The sequence below is a fragment of the Mytilus trossulus genome, chromosome 8 (assembly GCF_036588685.1).
Source record: "Mytilus trossulus isolate FHL-02 chromosome 8, PNRI_Mtr1.1.1.hap1, whole genome shotgun sequence".
In the NCBI taxonomy this organism is placed as follows: Eukaryota; Metazoa; Mollusca; class Bivalvia; order Mytilida; family Mytilidae; genus Mytilus; species Mytilus trossulus.
Window position 1 is genome coordinate 65,809,483 of NC_086380.1, and position 17,186 is coordinate 65,826,668.

Below are 17,186 nucleotides of genomic sequence, written 5' to 3' on the forward strand. Positions count from 1 at the left end.
AAAATTCAATAAAAACCTATATAGAAGAAGAAAAATAAGATAAACATAGTTCTCATAGTAACGAGATGTAAACAAAACGACTTTCGGGATAATTTATGCTTTTGAAAAGTCCAGAGGTATATCGAACAATCATGAAGATGTCACAGAGCTCAACCAACGTGATTGTTTGGGAGTGGATGAATGAATTTGGACGGTGGAGACCGTATGAACCTAACGTTACACAATACATAGAAAATGCTTATCAAAATAATTCCAACCAAGTAAACCTGAGTGCAGCCGACAGCTCCTTATCTTCATACGCCATCGATTTTGTCACCACTTGCCAGATACGACTTGGGACAGGTGTATAACCGTTTATTTTTTTTCAGATACACAATAGCATGAGTTCAAATCTGGACCTGCCAGATTTTTAACATGAATACATGCATGCTTAGACTTTGACACTATTCTTGTCCTGGTATCTAGATAGAATAAAAAATGAAACAGGAAAATTTTATGTTTAAGAAACCAAACTGAAAAGCCTGACCTGAGGCTTTTGAGACGTTTCAATGTTCGGGCTACATGTCGTTTCAGCCATACACCACTTCCGCAATGTTTACCTTGGTCATTTAGGTCCATTATGCTTTTATTCCTAATACGTCTATGCATATACTTTTCAATGTTTTCATTAACATATGACAGTCAGGGGTACTACTTATACAGTACAAGTTAATTTCATTTACTTGAATAAGTAAAAAAAAATGTACACATATAAGTAAATAAATAATGTTTGAATAATCTCCCCTTAATTTTCTCAAAAATTTACTTGTATAAGTTAATTTTTCATACAATTCCACAAAAATCCTTAAGTTATGTGAAATAAAATCATGCCTTTAATGATTTTTCCCAGGTTTGCTCAATTTTTTTTTAAAATGTTCAATGTTTCATCTCATTAATTCAGCAAAGAAACTGATTGAGCAAAGATCTTGTATATTTGCGCAAGGCCTTCAAAAATTGCTCCTTTGGTGCTTGTAAATAAGCAGTGTTATGAAGATAACAGACAAATGGGATTTTCATTGACCATGAAATTACACTTAAATGATTAGTAAAGACATCTACAAAGGCAGCACAATTTAAAATTCTATTAGAGCAATGAAATCTCAAGAATTTAAGAAAATAAGAAAGGATGAGTTATTTACTTATGCAAGTAAAAAAATCTGAATGTCTAAGGGACATATTTTTAGCCATTTTTTTTAACCTAGCTATACAAGTAAATAAAATTCACTTGTATAAGTATCCTACAAATTTACTTATATGTGTACATCTTTTTTACTTATTCAAGTAAATAAAATTCACTTGTATAAGTAGTACCCCTGACTGTATGATAGGTACATGTATCCTGCAAAAACATGAAAAAAGGTTAATATCTAAGAAAAAATTTGGGACAAGTTGCATTGTATAATTCCATTCTGACAAGTAAGTTTTTATACGACCGCAAATTTTGAAAAAATTTTCGTCGTATATTGCTATCACGTTGGCGTCGTCGTCGTCGTCGTCCGAATACTTTTAGTTTTCGCACTCTAACTTTAGTAAAAGTGAATAGAAATCTATGAAATTTTAACACAAGGTTTATGACCATAAAAGGAAGGCTGGTATTGATTTTGGGAGTTTTGGTCCCAACATTTTAGGAATTAAGGGCCAAAAAGGGCCCAAATAAGCATTTTCTTGGTTTTCGCACTATAACTTTAGTTTAAGTTAATAGAAATCTATGAAATTTTGACACAAGGTTTATGACCACAAAAGAAAGGTTGGGATTGATTTTGGGAGTTTTGGTTTCAACAGTTTAGGAATTAGGGGCCAAAAAAGGGCCCAAATAAGCATTATTCTTGGTTTTCGCACAATAACTTTAGTTAAAGTAAATAGAAATCAATGAAATTTAAACACAATGTTTATGACCACAAAAGGAAGGTTGGTATTGATTTTGGGGGTTTCGGTCCCAACAGTTTAGGAATTAGGGGCCAAAAAGGGACCCAAATAAGCATTTTTCTTGGTTTTCGCACCATAGCGTTAGTATAAGTAAATAGAAATCTATGAAATTTAAACACAAGGTTTATGACTATTAAAGGAAGGTTGGTATTGATTTTGGGAGTTTTGGTCCCAACAGTTAAGGAAAAAGGGGCCCAAAGGGTCCAAAATTAAATTTTGTTTGATTTCATCAAAATTGAATAATTGGGGTTCTTTAATATGCCGAATCTAACTGTGTATGTAGATTCTTAATTTTTGGTCCTGTTTTCAAATTGGTCTACATTAAGGTCCAAAGGGTCCAAAATTAAACTTAGTTTGATTTTAACAAAAATTGAAACCTTTGGGTTCTTTGATATGCTGAATCTAAAAATGTACTTAGATTTTTGATTATTGGCCCAGTTTTCAAGTTGGCCCAAATCGAGGTCCAAAATTAAACATTGTTTGATTTCATCAAAAATTGAATAATTGGGGTTCTTTGATATGCCAAATCTAACTGTGTATGTAGATTCTTAATTTTTGGTCCAGATTTAAAATTGGTCTAAATTAAAGTGCAAAGAGTCCAAAATTAAACTAAGTTTGATTTTAACAAAAATTAAATTCTTGGGCCTCTTTGATATGCTGAATCTAAACATGTACTTAGATTTTTGATTATGGGCCCAGTTTTCAAGTTGGTCCAAATCAGGATCTAAAATTATTATATTAAGTATTGTGCAATAGCAAGTCTTTTCAATTGCACAGTATTGTGCAATGGCAAGAAATATCTAATTTCACAATATTGTGAAATAGCAAATTTTTTTTTAATTAAGAGTTATCTTTCTTTGTCCAGGATAGTAAGCAAGAAATATCTGCAATAATTTTTTTTAATTGGAGTTATCTTTCTTTGTCCAGAATCAACTTAAATCTTTGTTATATACAATATACAATGTATATTCACTTTTTACTACCAACTGATAAATTTAAATAATCTTTACCATTCAGTGATAACAAGCAGTTTTTTTACATCTTAATATTTTATGATGTATTTAAATGAGTAGTAATTGTTGCAAACTCCATTAGAATATTTTAATTGAAATTAGTTTTGGAATAAGGGAAAGGGGGATGTGATTAAAAAATTGGGTTCAATTTTTCTCATTTGAAATTTCATAAATAAAAAGAAAATTTCTTCAAACATTTTTTTGAGAGGATTAATATTCAACAGCATAGTGAATTGCTCTAAGAGAAAACAAAAATTTTAAGTTCATTTGAATACATTCATTCTGTGTCAGAAACCTATGCTGTGTCAACTTTTTAATCACAATCCAAATTTAGAGCGGAATCCAGCTTGAATGTTGTGTCCATACTTGCCCCAACCTTTCAGGGTTCAACCTCTGCGGTCGTATAAAGCTACGCCCTGCGAAGCATCTGGTTGGTACATGTTGGACAAGTTAAAAAAAAGTTATTGTAGATCAAGAGGCCTGAAAATGAAACAAAAGATATATAACATGTCATTTGTATAAATGAAAGTATACACATTGTATACCAAAGTGTCTATAAATACAAAATGAAACATACATGTATGGCTGAAACCCCTTTTATTATGTGGCCGAAGCAGTACCCAGACAAAACTCCAAGGCTGAATCAACCAAGGACAACCCCACTGGCCAAAACGTCTTTTTCCCCCTTAGAGCATAAAAACAGCCCAAGCTTAAGGCCATTAATAGATCTTCAAAAGAGAGAAAAAAAACTGCACCATGAGGCAGGCTCCAGCTGGCCCTTACAAATGTAACATGATTTAAAAACTGTTCATTTACTTGTACAATGTTTGCATTTTCCTTTTTCTGAAGGTCTATATCATGATTATTTGAAGAAACATTGGTAAATGATAAAATCTACAAATTATTCTTTTAAAAGTTGCTGTATTGACATTTTAGAAAACTGCTCTTGGAACACATTGTACATACATCTATCAGTATAATGGTCCATTGGACCCCTTTAACTTGACAGAAATGAGATAATTACTACATGTATTGCAAAACACAGATTATGTAAAAGACAAACTTGAGTGCATGTACTTCAACTTACACCATGCACAATGTATCATAACCTGATAATCGTTTAAAACAATTAAAAATTGGAACTGCCAAGAGCAATGCAGTTTTTAGAATTATACTGGAAATTTCTATATTTCGCCAATGGTTTTATTTACATTTGATTATTGAAAGGTAAAACAAGATGAAAACCTTAACAGTACAATGCAGTATATAATATTAGCATGTCAAAAACAAATAGACAATTTTTTTATATATGAGGGTTGTTGTTTGTACATGTATGTGTATTTTTTTGGAGGATTAGGTAGTTTGTGTTGTGTGTTGACTTGTACTATCTATTAGTTCTTGTTATCTAAAAATGTATCTTACACATATTGTATATAAATATATACTTATGCTTGTCTTATTTTTTCAGGAACAGCAAGACCCATTAGAAGGAGCACATACCCTCCATCAAGCCTACCAGGAAAAGGCATTGTTTGGCAGTGGGAGGGGGATGTTAGGGGTCAGTGGCACATATATGACATGGAGGTTGGGTGCTTGATAGAAGATTACTATTCACAGACTCCCAGAACTAATATATTTGATCTGTCAAAATCAGCTTTAAAACTTCCGTATCACATAGATTTTAGCAAAATGATTCAAATTAGAATTGAAACTGGACGTGTTAGAAAAGTTCGCAGAGCAACCACAAAGCTAGCTTACCCGTCAGGAAATGGAACGAACTCACCACCTCAACATTCCTCAGTTTCCATGGTTTCCACTGCGAGTACAAGCAGTAATGGTGCTTCAAATTCCTCTTCTAAAAGTCCAACGAAAAGTTCAGGGACAAGCCCAAGTCCTACCAAAAAATTTAAATCTGGACACACAAACTCTCAGACTGCCACAGCACCAAATCCTATTGGTGCCGCCACGTCTAACAACTTATCTTACTTTAATCCTAGTGCAGTATATACCACAGCTAGTCAAAATTTCAATCATGTGACTCCTAATTTTGGAAACACTTCATCTAGTCAGAATTCTAATCAAGTGAACTTAGCATATGGAAGGCGACTTACAAGGAGTTTTGTCAATGCTAATTCAATGCCTCAAAGCATGGCCAATCAAATGCCTCAAAACATGACCAATCAAAATGTTAGTCATATGGGTCAAGGAAATAGCAACATAGGACAAAATAACAATACATTTCCAAACTTTACACCCAATATGACAATGAACCCATCAAGTCAGTATCAAAATATGCCACAAATGGGCATGGCTGGAAATATGAACAATAACATTGGTAACATGCAACCATCAAATTTTCCAATGGGACCATCAAATGCTGTGGGTCAGGCATTTTATGGAGGACAAGCTATGTCAGCACAGTATGGAATGTTCCCAGTGCATCATGGGTTACCTGGTGGAAGCATTGTAAATATGGCTCGTAGGTTAGTATATGAATGTTGGTATATTGTGTGTTCTTTTTTCCCTACCAATCCTACGACTTGATAGACCCTATCAATAATCACTACATGTATTTGTGAATCTAGTGCACTTGATTTTTTAAAACCTCAAACTATCAAAAACAGGAAATCTTCCACTGAAGATCAAAATTACACATCCTTCAGCAAGGTGACACTTAGAATTTGAATATAATTATTAACAATGAAAAGTACTAGAATATTAAGTTAACATTATTTTAACATGTGGTATATGGCAGATTCCATGTAAGAAATGAAAATGTCTGTCAAAATGAATAAATAAATGAAAATAATAATTGCTGTTATTTTAAAGTAATTATAAAAATAATTTTTGGGTTTCTGTTTAAAGTAGAAATGATTAAAACAAGTTGAAAAAATGCAAAAAAATTGACAGAATTAACTCCCATTTTTTTACACAATGTTTATGTGTTGCAATGCTTTATGTTGACACCTGTATACTGGTATTTACTAGTGTAGTCTGGTTGTTCAAACATCCCTGTTCCCAAATCCGTTACATTTTTTAGTCAAAACATCTGTGATATATATTTTTTTTCACTTTCAAATATCTTGCTTTATAGCTCAGTGTCTGTCAATAAATCTTATGTGAGGAACATCGCTGTAAAAACTTTCAAAATCATTGTTGGTTCCAATATATGCCACTTAAACATTTGTTAAAACTGTAAATCATGCTGTGCATAAGAAAAAAACACATGTGGATTCTTTCATTTAACTTTAACATGTTTAATCTAGCATTAGTTTAAACTTATATGTTTCCTACATAAGATCTGTAAAATTTGTTTTCTTATGTCTGAAAAATTTGAATGTGCTAACAGTTAAAGTTCTTTGATCTGAGGTGAAATCTTGTTGGATGTTAGGCTGCAGTATTTTCAAGGAGATTTAAAAATTACTTTCAACTAGGATTTGATTTCCAATGTCAAAAAAAACAAATATATATTGTCTGTCAAAAAATCTTATGTATGTAAAATCTTATGTCAGAATCATGTCTGTCAAAATCTTATGTCAGAAACTCAATTTGTCTGTCAAATCTTATGTCAGACAAAATAAAGTCTGTCAAATCTTATGTATGAAAAAATAAAGTCTGTCAAATCTTATGTATGAAAAAATAAAGTCTGTCAAATCTTATGTCAGAAATTAATAATAAAGTCTGTCAAATCTTATGTCAGAAAAAATAAAGTCTGTCAAATTTTATGTCAGAAATAGTAAAGTCTGTCAAATCTTATGTCAGAAATAATGAAGTCTGTCAAATCTTATGTCAGAAACATAACATTTAAGGCTTCGTTTATTTAAAAAGGATGATGCTCATAATTTATTTTTTTTGGTCAAATTGTCTTTATTTTTAATAGTAAAGCATGTATTCAAAAACAGACGTTCATTGCTTATGATTTTTGTCTCACATGCTTATGGGAGTTGTTTCACTTTCTTATATGGAATCTGCCATATCTCTTTATTCTCTTTATAGTGGCCATCCTGCAGCATCTAGTGGAATGACTTATCCATCAGGTAAGGGGAGAATACTTCACTTTAAGAAAGACAAGAAATTTTAATTTGCTATATACTGGGAAGTTAATTATCTCTTAAAACCATGAAAGAAGATTCAAACCTGTTTATAAAGGAGATCTTGGGAGTAAAAATTACAGACTTTATGAAATAGGTGACATGGAATTAAATATGACTGTCATACAAGTGAGATGTTAAGCTTGCTTTAAAACAAAGGTTTAATCCACCATTTTCTACATTAGGAAATGTCTGTACAAAGTCAGGAATATGACAGCTGTTTTCCTTTTGATTTATTTAGTTTTGGACTTTCCCCTTTGAATTTTCCTTGGCTCTCAGTAATTTTGTTATTTATTTTTGAATTGGGATCAAAATGCACAGAATTTACTTCACTGGGAACAGAAGTATTTGACATGACAGGTTTTCACTTAATCAAGGTGATCTGAAAAAAAGTTGGACTTATTATATATGTTTTGTTTTACAGGTTCCAGTACTGCAGTAAGATCTGGTACTCAACATTTAGACATACCAGAAGAAGCTAAAATACCAAACATTAATTCCAGGCAAAGTAAAAAACAAGGTAACTTATGCAAATTGTCTTTAAAACCAGTAAATGATAAAATACAAAACAAACATTATTTCTGCCAATGCAGAGTGAGACACTATATCTACCACAAACTGTTTTTATGCTCCAACTACAATAGTAGAGAGGCATTATAATTTCTGGTCTGTGCCTCTGTTTGTCCGTCTGTTCGTCCTGCTTCAGGTTAAAGTTTTTGGTCAAGGTAGTTTTTGATTAAGCAATGCATCTCCTTCTAATTTTAATTAAATTGAAGTTTGACCCAAATTCCACGGTCCACTGAACAAAGAAAAAGATAGTGCATAGTTCAGGTTAAAATGTTGGTTAAAGTTTTTGGTCAAGGTAGTTTTTGATGAAGTTGAAGTCTAATCAACTTGAAACTTAGTACACATGTTTCCTATGATATGATCTTTCTTATTTTAATGCCAAATTAGAGTTTTGATCCCAATTTTATGGTCCACTAAACATTAACTGGCATTTCTTTTTCTTAATTTTCTTAATTCACCTATCTAAACTGTTTTTCTTAAAATCATGATAATCTAAATTACACTAATTTCCTTCAGAAAGTAGTTCAGTTTCAGTGGTTTTAATGTATTATACAATTTTAGGTAAAACATCAGATACAGAGATATTTGAACAGTTTACAGAAGTTATTCAACATCCTCCTGCTGACGAGGTATATAGACATAATGTATTTATTGGTCTTCTCATTGTATATGGTGGTAATTTTTAAAATATATCATCATCATTTTTGTCGAGCCTTCGACTTTAGTCGAAAAAGCGAGACTAAGCGATCCTACATTCCGTCGTTGGCGGCGGCGTCAACAAATATTCACTCTGTGGTTAAAGTTTTTGAAATTTTAATAACTTTCTTAAACTATACTGGATTTCTACCAAACTTGGACAGAGGCTTGTTTATGATCATATGATAGTATCCAGAAGTAATTTTTGTAAAAATAAAATTCCATTTTTTCCGTATTTTACTTATAAATAGACTTTATTTTTTCTGCGGGGAAACATAACATTCACTCTGTGGTTAAAGTTTTTAGAATTTTAATAACTTTCTTAAAGTATCCTGGGTTTGTACCAAACTTGGACAGAAGCTTGTTTATGATCATAAGATAGTATCCAGAAGTAAATTTTGTAAAAATATAAATCCATTTTTTCCGTATTTTACTTTTAAATGGATTTAGTTTTTCTGCGGGAAAACATTACATTCTATTACGTACATGGGGGGACATATACTTGCCTCCCCATGCCGCTAAAGTTATATTTGCTTAAGAGCAATAAAAACACATCCATTTCCATAGCACGTTTATTTCAAAGAGACAGATAACATCACATGACAAATACGCATCATCATCATACAAAGGGACACAACTCTCACGACTTAACTACAAAACACATACGACCATACAATACAGATACTCTGTGGTTAAAGTTTTTAAAATTTTAATAACTTTCTTAAACTATCTTGGGTGTGTACCAAACTTGGACAGAAGCTTATTTATGATCATAAAATAGTATCCAGAAGTAAATTTTGTAAAAAGATAACTTCATTTTATCTGTATTTTATTTTTAAATGGACTTAGATTTTCTTTAAGTTAACATTACATACAGTTTGCAGTTAAAGTTTTCAAAACATTCATTAGATTTATAAACTATCCTAGATTTTTACCAAACTTAGACAGAAGCTTCTTACAATCATAAGATGATATCAAGAGGAACATTTTTATTGATTTTTTTCGTCATTTTTGTTGAGCCCGCGATTTACAGCAAAAGTAGGCGAGACACTGGGTTCCATGGAACCCTTACAAATTTTTAGCTCACCTGTCATATTCTTGACAAACTGAGTCTGCAATTTTCATTTCATGTAAAACTCAGTAGCGATATAAATGTGTTGATTTCACTTTTGATGTCTAAATAATATGATAACATGATAAAACATTATAAAACATTACTTGATGCACTAGTCTTGTCTAAATTATGAAATCAGGTACCCCAGAAAACTCACTGCAGAATTAAGGCCTTACCTGTTGTTAGTGTAGCGATAAATGAACAGAACAGAGGTCCAGTTTGATTCTAATGATTGCATGATAACAACTGTGTCTCTGATTCAGCAATAATTGTTACTTTCAAAAACTGTGGATTCTTAATCATTTGAGAATTTCATGGACAAAAGTAATGAATTTGAGTTGTATGGTGATTTTGGCAAAACCACAAAAACTTATATTCAATTTAGTATGCAAGATTTCCTCATTTCACGAATAATTATCATGTAGGAAAATAAATGAATCCACAAAGGCAGTAAAACAAGAACAAAAATTCTCAGTCACGAGTTCTATGAAAGACGGCTATGCATAATTTTAAAATGAAATTGGATTTTTGTCATTTTTTGTCTGTTATTGACTGTAGGTTAACAGAGATTTTTTTAAACCATGCATCATCATGTATTAACATATAGATATGGTAACCTTTTTTCCTAATCTCATGTTTGTCACAGAATTTTGACTCTTGCATGGTACATCACATCCCAGAATTTGTGTCAAAACTATTGTTTATAGTGTATTTCCTCAAGTCCGCTTAATCCAGGGCTTTCATTCATAATATAATAAAGGGCCTTTTCATTGTTTTTGTTAACCAAGGGTTTATATTGGAAGACTACTTAATTTTTTTATTAAACAGAGGCAAAGAAAAACAATGAATTGTGTTTGTGTTCCTTTGGCTATAAAAGTTTAAGGTGGTACAAAACATCTTGACTTAATATATTTGGTTCATATAATTTTCAAATTTTTTAATAAATATAATTAACTTTGAATTGACCCTGACAAAAATATAAGAATTCAAAAATCTTTAACCACATACTCTATCGGAAAAATATAGTTGGATATAAAGCAGTTTGACAAACCCTTATTTTGATCATTTATTGAGAAGCTTTATATGCCTTTACAATAAGACTTGATTAGAACATTTTGCATTTGTATTTTCAGAGTTATCTCCCTTAGCATTGTGAAACCAAAAGAACAAGTTAGATAGTTTATATTTGAATCATTTAGGCCACATTTAAAAGAATGTATGTTTCCCCTCCCCCGGGTCTACCCTTTGTAAACAGACCAGGAAGGCAGGTTCTTTTTTTTAACTGGATGTGATTGTCATAGCATGGTCACATGAATGGTTTGACTTGTCCAGTCCAGACTACTTATCAGTTGTTTGCGCTCAATTTTAGTGTATTTATTTAGATTATCAATCCTTCTGCTTTCAAGCACTCTCCGAAAATGAAAAACAAATTATTTTCAGGAAAAAATAATTTTGATTTTTTGGTGGAAAATAATTTTTTGACACGGGGGCTTATTTTTGACCCGGGTGGGGGGAGGGGAAACAAACTTATTTTTAATTTTGGCCTTATTGTGCTTTCTAAGACTTTATTTTAAAGCTATTAGCATTGTGATTATATTGAAGCTTGTTGATGTGATCTTAAGCAAAGCATTTTTTAAGGATAAATATTATCATAACTATGATACATTTTCTGTTTCAGGACTGTTGTATATGTTGTGAAAAATTGAGTCATGCCTCAGGATACGGAGAGGGTCAGATGGAAAATCATGTTGTTTATCAACTTAATAAATGTAGTCACATGTTCCATAAGTTGTGTTTAATAGCCATGTATGACAGTGGGTCTAAGGTAACATATTACATTTTTTGTTATATCTGCTTCGAAGCATAATGGAGACAAAAATACCCCCCAAAAAACCCCAAAAAACACCATAAAATAGTTGATAAAAACTTACAAGTTTCAGAAGTATTGAAACTAAATATTTTAATTTTTATAAGATTTCAATCTTTATATGCATTTTTTGTTATCTACTGAAAACCTGCCACTTTCGTGTTAAAAAAACAACCAAAACGAACAGTCATACAAATGCAACGTAGTCTTCAACAATTAGTTTCTGTCTAAAAAAGTCTTACTAGTTCTACTTTTTAAAAAAGAAGTGGTAAGTCATGCTTAAGATTCCAGCAGTTTTACAGAGAAAGCAGTATATTCATAATACATAGAAAAAAGGCTTTCACCAATATCCATGAAACTTTGATGAATTGTTTATATCTATTGATTTAAGCTCCCTTTCAATTTTTATAAATTTCAGATTTTACATTTCCTTGTTATGAATTTTTTTGCTTAAAAAAGGGGGGATTTTCCTTTCACAAAATTTTATGCAACTTTGATAAATTGTTTATATCTATTGACCTAAATAGTGCCAATTTTTGTGTGCATTTTTATTTATTATTTGTGGGGGGGGGGGGTATTTGACAGGGCTCACACTATTTCTAGTTGATCATATAAATTCATTTAAAGCTTAAAAGACAAGTTAAAAGAGCAACAGGCGTATCATGCGCTAAAGCGCAGCCCTTTATTTCTTTCTGAAGTTATTAAAAAATTTGATATTGCTATCATTTAATAAATAACATGTGATGATTTAGAAGGAATAACTTTACCCTTTTTTTATTTTGTAGAATGGTAGTATGCAGTGCCCAGCATGTAAGACAATATATGGAGAAAAACATGGAAATTGTCCAAAGGGTGTGATGGAGTACTGTATAATGTCCCAGGCATTACAGGGGTTCCCAGACAGTCAGACGATCAGAATATTGTATCATATATCCCCTGGGGTACAGACACAGGAACACCCACATCCTGGCAAAAGATTTACTTGTAGGGGATTCCCCAGAGTGTGTTTCTTACCTGATAATGATGAAGGAAGAAAGGTAGAGTTAAAATTAGAATCAGATAGTGAAGTTCTCTCCCTTGTCATCTTGACAGCCACAGATCAGAATTAATTCCTCTTAATTAGTTCTGTATAAAGCTTGGTCTTATTTTAAACATTGCACCTAGTCTGTATGTCAAATATCTTGTTTGAGTTATGGACAGTACTAGTCGTAAAATAATATATCCAACATGTAGAAAGAGTGCACTCTAAGATTTCACAAATTAAGGTGGTACCTAATACTACAAGGAGATAACTCTGTAAAGTCAGCTAAACGTTTTGATTACGTTCTGTTGTAAATGGAATATTAAGCTTCTCAATGATCAAAATTGGTTTTTGTCAAACTGCTATATAACCAGTGTAATTTTCCTGACAAAATGGTTGGGTCAAATTTTTTTTTTTTTTTCTATTTTTGTTAAATAGTCAATGGTAAGTACTTTGACAAAATTTTATGAAAATTAAACGAGCCAAATTAATTTTAATGCAAGTGTTGGGTACCACCATAAGCCAATACATAGGAAAGTTCTCTCTCTTGTCATCTGGAAAGTTTGAAAACTCAGACATTCTGTATAGGGATTATCTGGAATGTCTTGTTTAAGCTTGCATTCTTTTACTTACAGCTAGGAAGTCATATTTTTTCTGTGAAATTCTTTAGCCCTCTTATCATTGAAAAAGAACTTAAAGATTATTGCATATATCATTGTTTAAATAAATTTGGTGTATTTACTGTCTTCTGATTGGTTAAAAAAAATTAGCTTTATTTTCTATGTTATCAAATTTTATGGTGACACGCCCACACTAACGTTGTGTATTCATACGCAAACATCTGTGCACGTTGTTATTCGAATTAATATATATCTTTGAGTCTTATTTTTTAAAGAAATCTATTTCTAATGAATGGCAATAATTTATTTTGCTTCACAGATTATTCAATGTGAAGAGTCAAAAATTAATTTTATGGTTCAATAAATTCAAAATAAATAACAGCCATTCATTAATTATTTTTTCTGTGAAATTCACTAGTCATTCTCTTGTAGTTTAAAAAGGACTAAAAGATTATGTCAGGTGAAAGCTGATCTACAAATCTGTCCCAAACCAAACAATTAAAGGATTACTTTATTTTCAAGTGATGGCTGAATTAAAATTCAAATGACTATAATCTTTAATGAAATACCAGATCATAGCTTTTCAAAGCCATTATCTGAAACATTGCAAATTCTGATGGTTAAACATTTAAAAAACTTGTGTTATTTCCATTTTGCGAATCTGTATTTCAGATTTACTTTTCGGGACTAAGGGTGTTTTCTGGAAAAGTTGTCAAAAATTGTCAGAACGTTTTTATTTTTGCCAGTTTTAAAATATTTGGGCCATGTGAAATAGGTAATCTATTTCTGAGGTAGAAAAGCCTTAGTATTTCAAAAATTCAAAATTTTGTAAACAGATAATTTATAAATATAACCATATCAATGATACTTCATGTCTGCACAAAAAGTGCTGACTACAAAGGTATATCCATAAAAGTGATTAAGAAGCATGAAATTAAAAAAGTTTCATATTTGAACATCAGATACAAGTTTCATGAGTTTATGCCAATCTCTGAGATCTCATTAAAAAAAGATGACGCAGACTCCAATTTTTTTCTTCATTTTAGATATTAAAGTTACTGATAGTTGCATGGAAGAGGAGATTAACATTTACAATCGGACATTCTACAACCACAGGAGAGACCGATACAGTCACATGGAATGAAATACATCACAAAACAGAATTTGGATCAAATATTTCTGGTCATGGTTTCCCAGACGAGAAGTACTTTGATAACGTACTACAGGAATTATCAGTACAAGGGGTAACAGAAAAGGATATATGATTTGATTGTTCATATTCATGCAATGTATTTGTGAAATGTGATTACATCAAAATGAAATATTTTTGTTTTTTATGTTAGTTATCAGGCCCGTAGCCAGGAATTTCCAAAGGGGGGTTCGTTGGACTCACAAACTCGACTTTAACAGTCACAATTCGACCAGAAAGTTGACTTTAACAGTGCTTATTTGTTTTCATGGGGGGGTTCGTCCGAACCCCCCGAACCCCCCCTGGCTACGGGTATGGTTATACACTGAGTAAGATGAGATCTTAGAGGACATGATATCAAATCTCATTGTCAACATAATGTAAAATATTAAATTGTATTAATTTTATGTTAAGTAGCTTGACAATAAATTATGTTTCATCATGTATAATAACCCATTTGATCATATGCTACTCTTGTGGTCATTAGGTTATCCATTTGATCATGTGATACACATTTGTTCATATATTACCCTTTTGATCCTGCATTATCCATTTGGTCATGTTATACCACCTTGATCCTGTATTACCATTTTGATCATGGGATACCTATGTATTACCAGTTGATCCTTGGTTGTCCATTTGAACCTGTGATACCTATTGAATTGTGTGATTATTATTTGAACATTGATAACCAATAGAATTGTTCCATTTGATGATAGGAAATAAATAAATCATTTAAAAGGATTTTTTTTTTGAAAGTATTAAAACTAGAAGTTATACCCTACAGCTACACAAAATAAGAACTTAAACAATAGATTGGCTATATAACATGTATATCTTTTCAAACAAACATTTAATTATCCTTTTCTAAAAGTCACACAAGGCAGATGAAGGGTTCCCAAGGTTACCTTTTTCTGGCTTTTTAATAGCTGGTCTCTTGATTCAATTTAGGGCAGTTCTGGAACTACCATGGTAACATGTTAAATATTTAAAAGTACAAAATTTATTCTTAAAGTACACTTGATAAAGTTTTTGTCTTTTCTGTGTGATGAATGTTGCAGAATACCAGACTTTAATATTCTTATATATGGCAGCTGCAACAGTGTAAGCTCTAGCTTATTGTTTAGAGGCTGCATGTTTCAGAAACAGCTGGATAATTCATATTTGGTGTAGATATACTTTTGGTGTAAAGTTTTTGTTTGATATGTGTCATGATTCAATGGTCACTAAAAACTATACTATTTTTAATGGCTGTTCCAACATCGATCATGGTGAGGGTATTGAAGGTTCTCAAATTTATTGTATTTATTGTGGGTTGTTGCATTTTCCTTACAGATATTATAGAATTAAATGTAAAAGAAAATTTTATATATGAGTGGTTGTAGCCTCTAAAATGCATTTAATTTTGAAACAGCCCTAATAAGGTGTATATGACTGTACCCTCGTTTTCAACTTCAATATCAAGGATCATTGATAACTTTCAGTTTATGTGATATCTTTAAGAAATTGATCTAAATGACTTAAACATGAAATAAGTTAAATTAATCATCATTAGTTAAGCAGGCAAAACATTTTAGCTTTGCATTCTTGTTATGATGAATAAATTATATAATGCAATGGATATCACATTAATTATTAAAAAAAGATACCTTTGATATTTTAAATTAGAAACAAGAGGCAAACTAGTGCATTAGATAAACAACAAAACTTAAGGAAGTTCCTAAGATTTATAAACATAAAAGTTACTTTCAATCATATACTATTTAAATTTTATTGATAAATGATCTTAATCATGGTTGTACAAGAACAACTTAAGTAAATGTTTAAAATCTTCTTCAAGGGTAGCTGTAGGGAAATTCAGTTTTGCATCAATCAGAAATGTGATTTTAACATGAATGAACTAACTTTATCTATGTGTAACTTCAAATGATTAAATCTAGATTTTCTCTTGAAAGATTTATGCCTGTATTTTCTTACTTTGCTGACTGTCATTTATATTTGATTTATTTTTTGTTATTGGTAAACATGGATTGTTCTTTCTTTATTATGCCTGCATGATATATTTTCATCTGATCTACTGTATTTCATTTCATTGTATATTTAGATGTATAGCCTCATTTGTTACTTTACTACAATAACAATAAACATTATATCTTATTTTTCTCTTCGTTTGTTTTGTTTGTGATACATATTATACACTGATGAGTTGTAAGCAGAGAAAATGCAAAACTAACAAAACAAACTTGTAAACCAGGTAATTGATATCTTTTTACAACACATTGTTATATGCCACTTTGTTTGTCTTGTTTGTGATAAATGTAGGACACAATGTCAGACGAAATGCAAGACTGGCATAGCAAATTTATAAACCTGGTATCATAGAATGTTTTTACATTCCCTGGTTGGATGACACTGATCTAGGATTGAACTTCAATATGACAGGTTCAATCATTTATTTGAAAATTTAACCTAAATGAAATACGGATGTCAAGTTGGTTCAATATTCAACATTCAACATTCAACATTCAATTTTTTTTTTTTTTTTTTTTTTTCTCGTATCCATTTTCAACATTCAACATTCGATTTCAACATTCAACATTCGATTTCAATATTCAACATTCAACATTCATTTTTTTTTTTTTTTTTTTTTTTTTTTTTCTCTCATATCCATTTTCAACATTCAACATTCGATTTCAACATTCAACATTCGATTTCAATATTCAACATTCAACATTCAAATTTTTTTTTTTTTTTTTTTTTTTTTTTTTCTTATCCATTTTCAACATTCAACATTCGATTTCAACATTCAACATTCGATTTCAATATTCAACATTCAACATTCAATTTTTTTTTTTTTTTTTTTTTTTTTTTTTTCTCATATCCATTTTCAACATTCAACATTCGATTTCAACATTCAACATTCGATTTCAATATTCAACATTCAACATTCAAATTTTTTTTTTTTTTTTTTTCTCGTATCCATTTTCAACATTCAACATTCGATTTCAATAATCAACATTCGATTTCAATATTCAACATTCAA

At 31.0% G+C, this 17,186-nt stretch overlaps 1 protein-coding gene across 1 annotated transcript; it reads left to right on the forward strand.

Annotated features, from left to right (window-relative positions):
- Nucleotides 1-93: 93 nt before the first annotated feature.
- On the forward strand, nucleotides 94-16,226 carry LOC134681273 (E3 ubiquitin-protein ligase DTX4-like). The gene is made up of 8 exons (XM_063540822.1): nucleotides 94-342; nucleotides 4,447-5,461; nucleotides 6,975-7,015; nucleotides 7,494-7,589; nucleotides 8,198-8,265; nucleotides 11,125-11,271; nucleotides 12,099-12,350; nucleotides 14,001-16,226. Exons 1-8 carry the CDS (start codon nucleotides 96-98, stop codon nucleotides 14,217-14,219), a joined length of 2,085 nt encoding a protein of 694 aa, XP_063396892.1. The 5' UTR covers nucleotides 94-95; the 3' UTR covers nucleotides 14,220-16,226.
- The last annotated feature ends 960 nt before the right edge of the window (nucleotides 16,227-17,186 follow it).

Excerpts from the sequence above, each read along its gene's own strand:
- LOC134681273 (XM_063540822.1), top strand. The coding sequence starts at position 96 with ATGCTTTTGAAAAGTCCAGAGGTATATCGAACAATCATGAAGATGTCA. Across the intron at positions 343-4,446 it reads CCAGATACGACTTGGGACAG|GAACAGCAAGACCCATTAGA; the intron begins GTGTATAACCGT and ends TTATTTTTTCAG. Across the intron at positions 7,590-8,197 it reads CAGGCAAAGTAAAAAACAAG|GTAAAACATCAGATACAGAG; the intron begins GTAACTTATGCA and ends ATACAATTTTAG.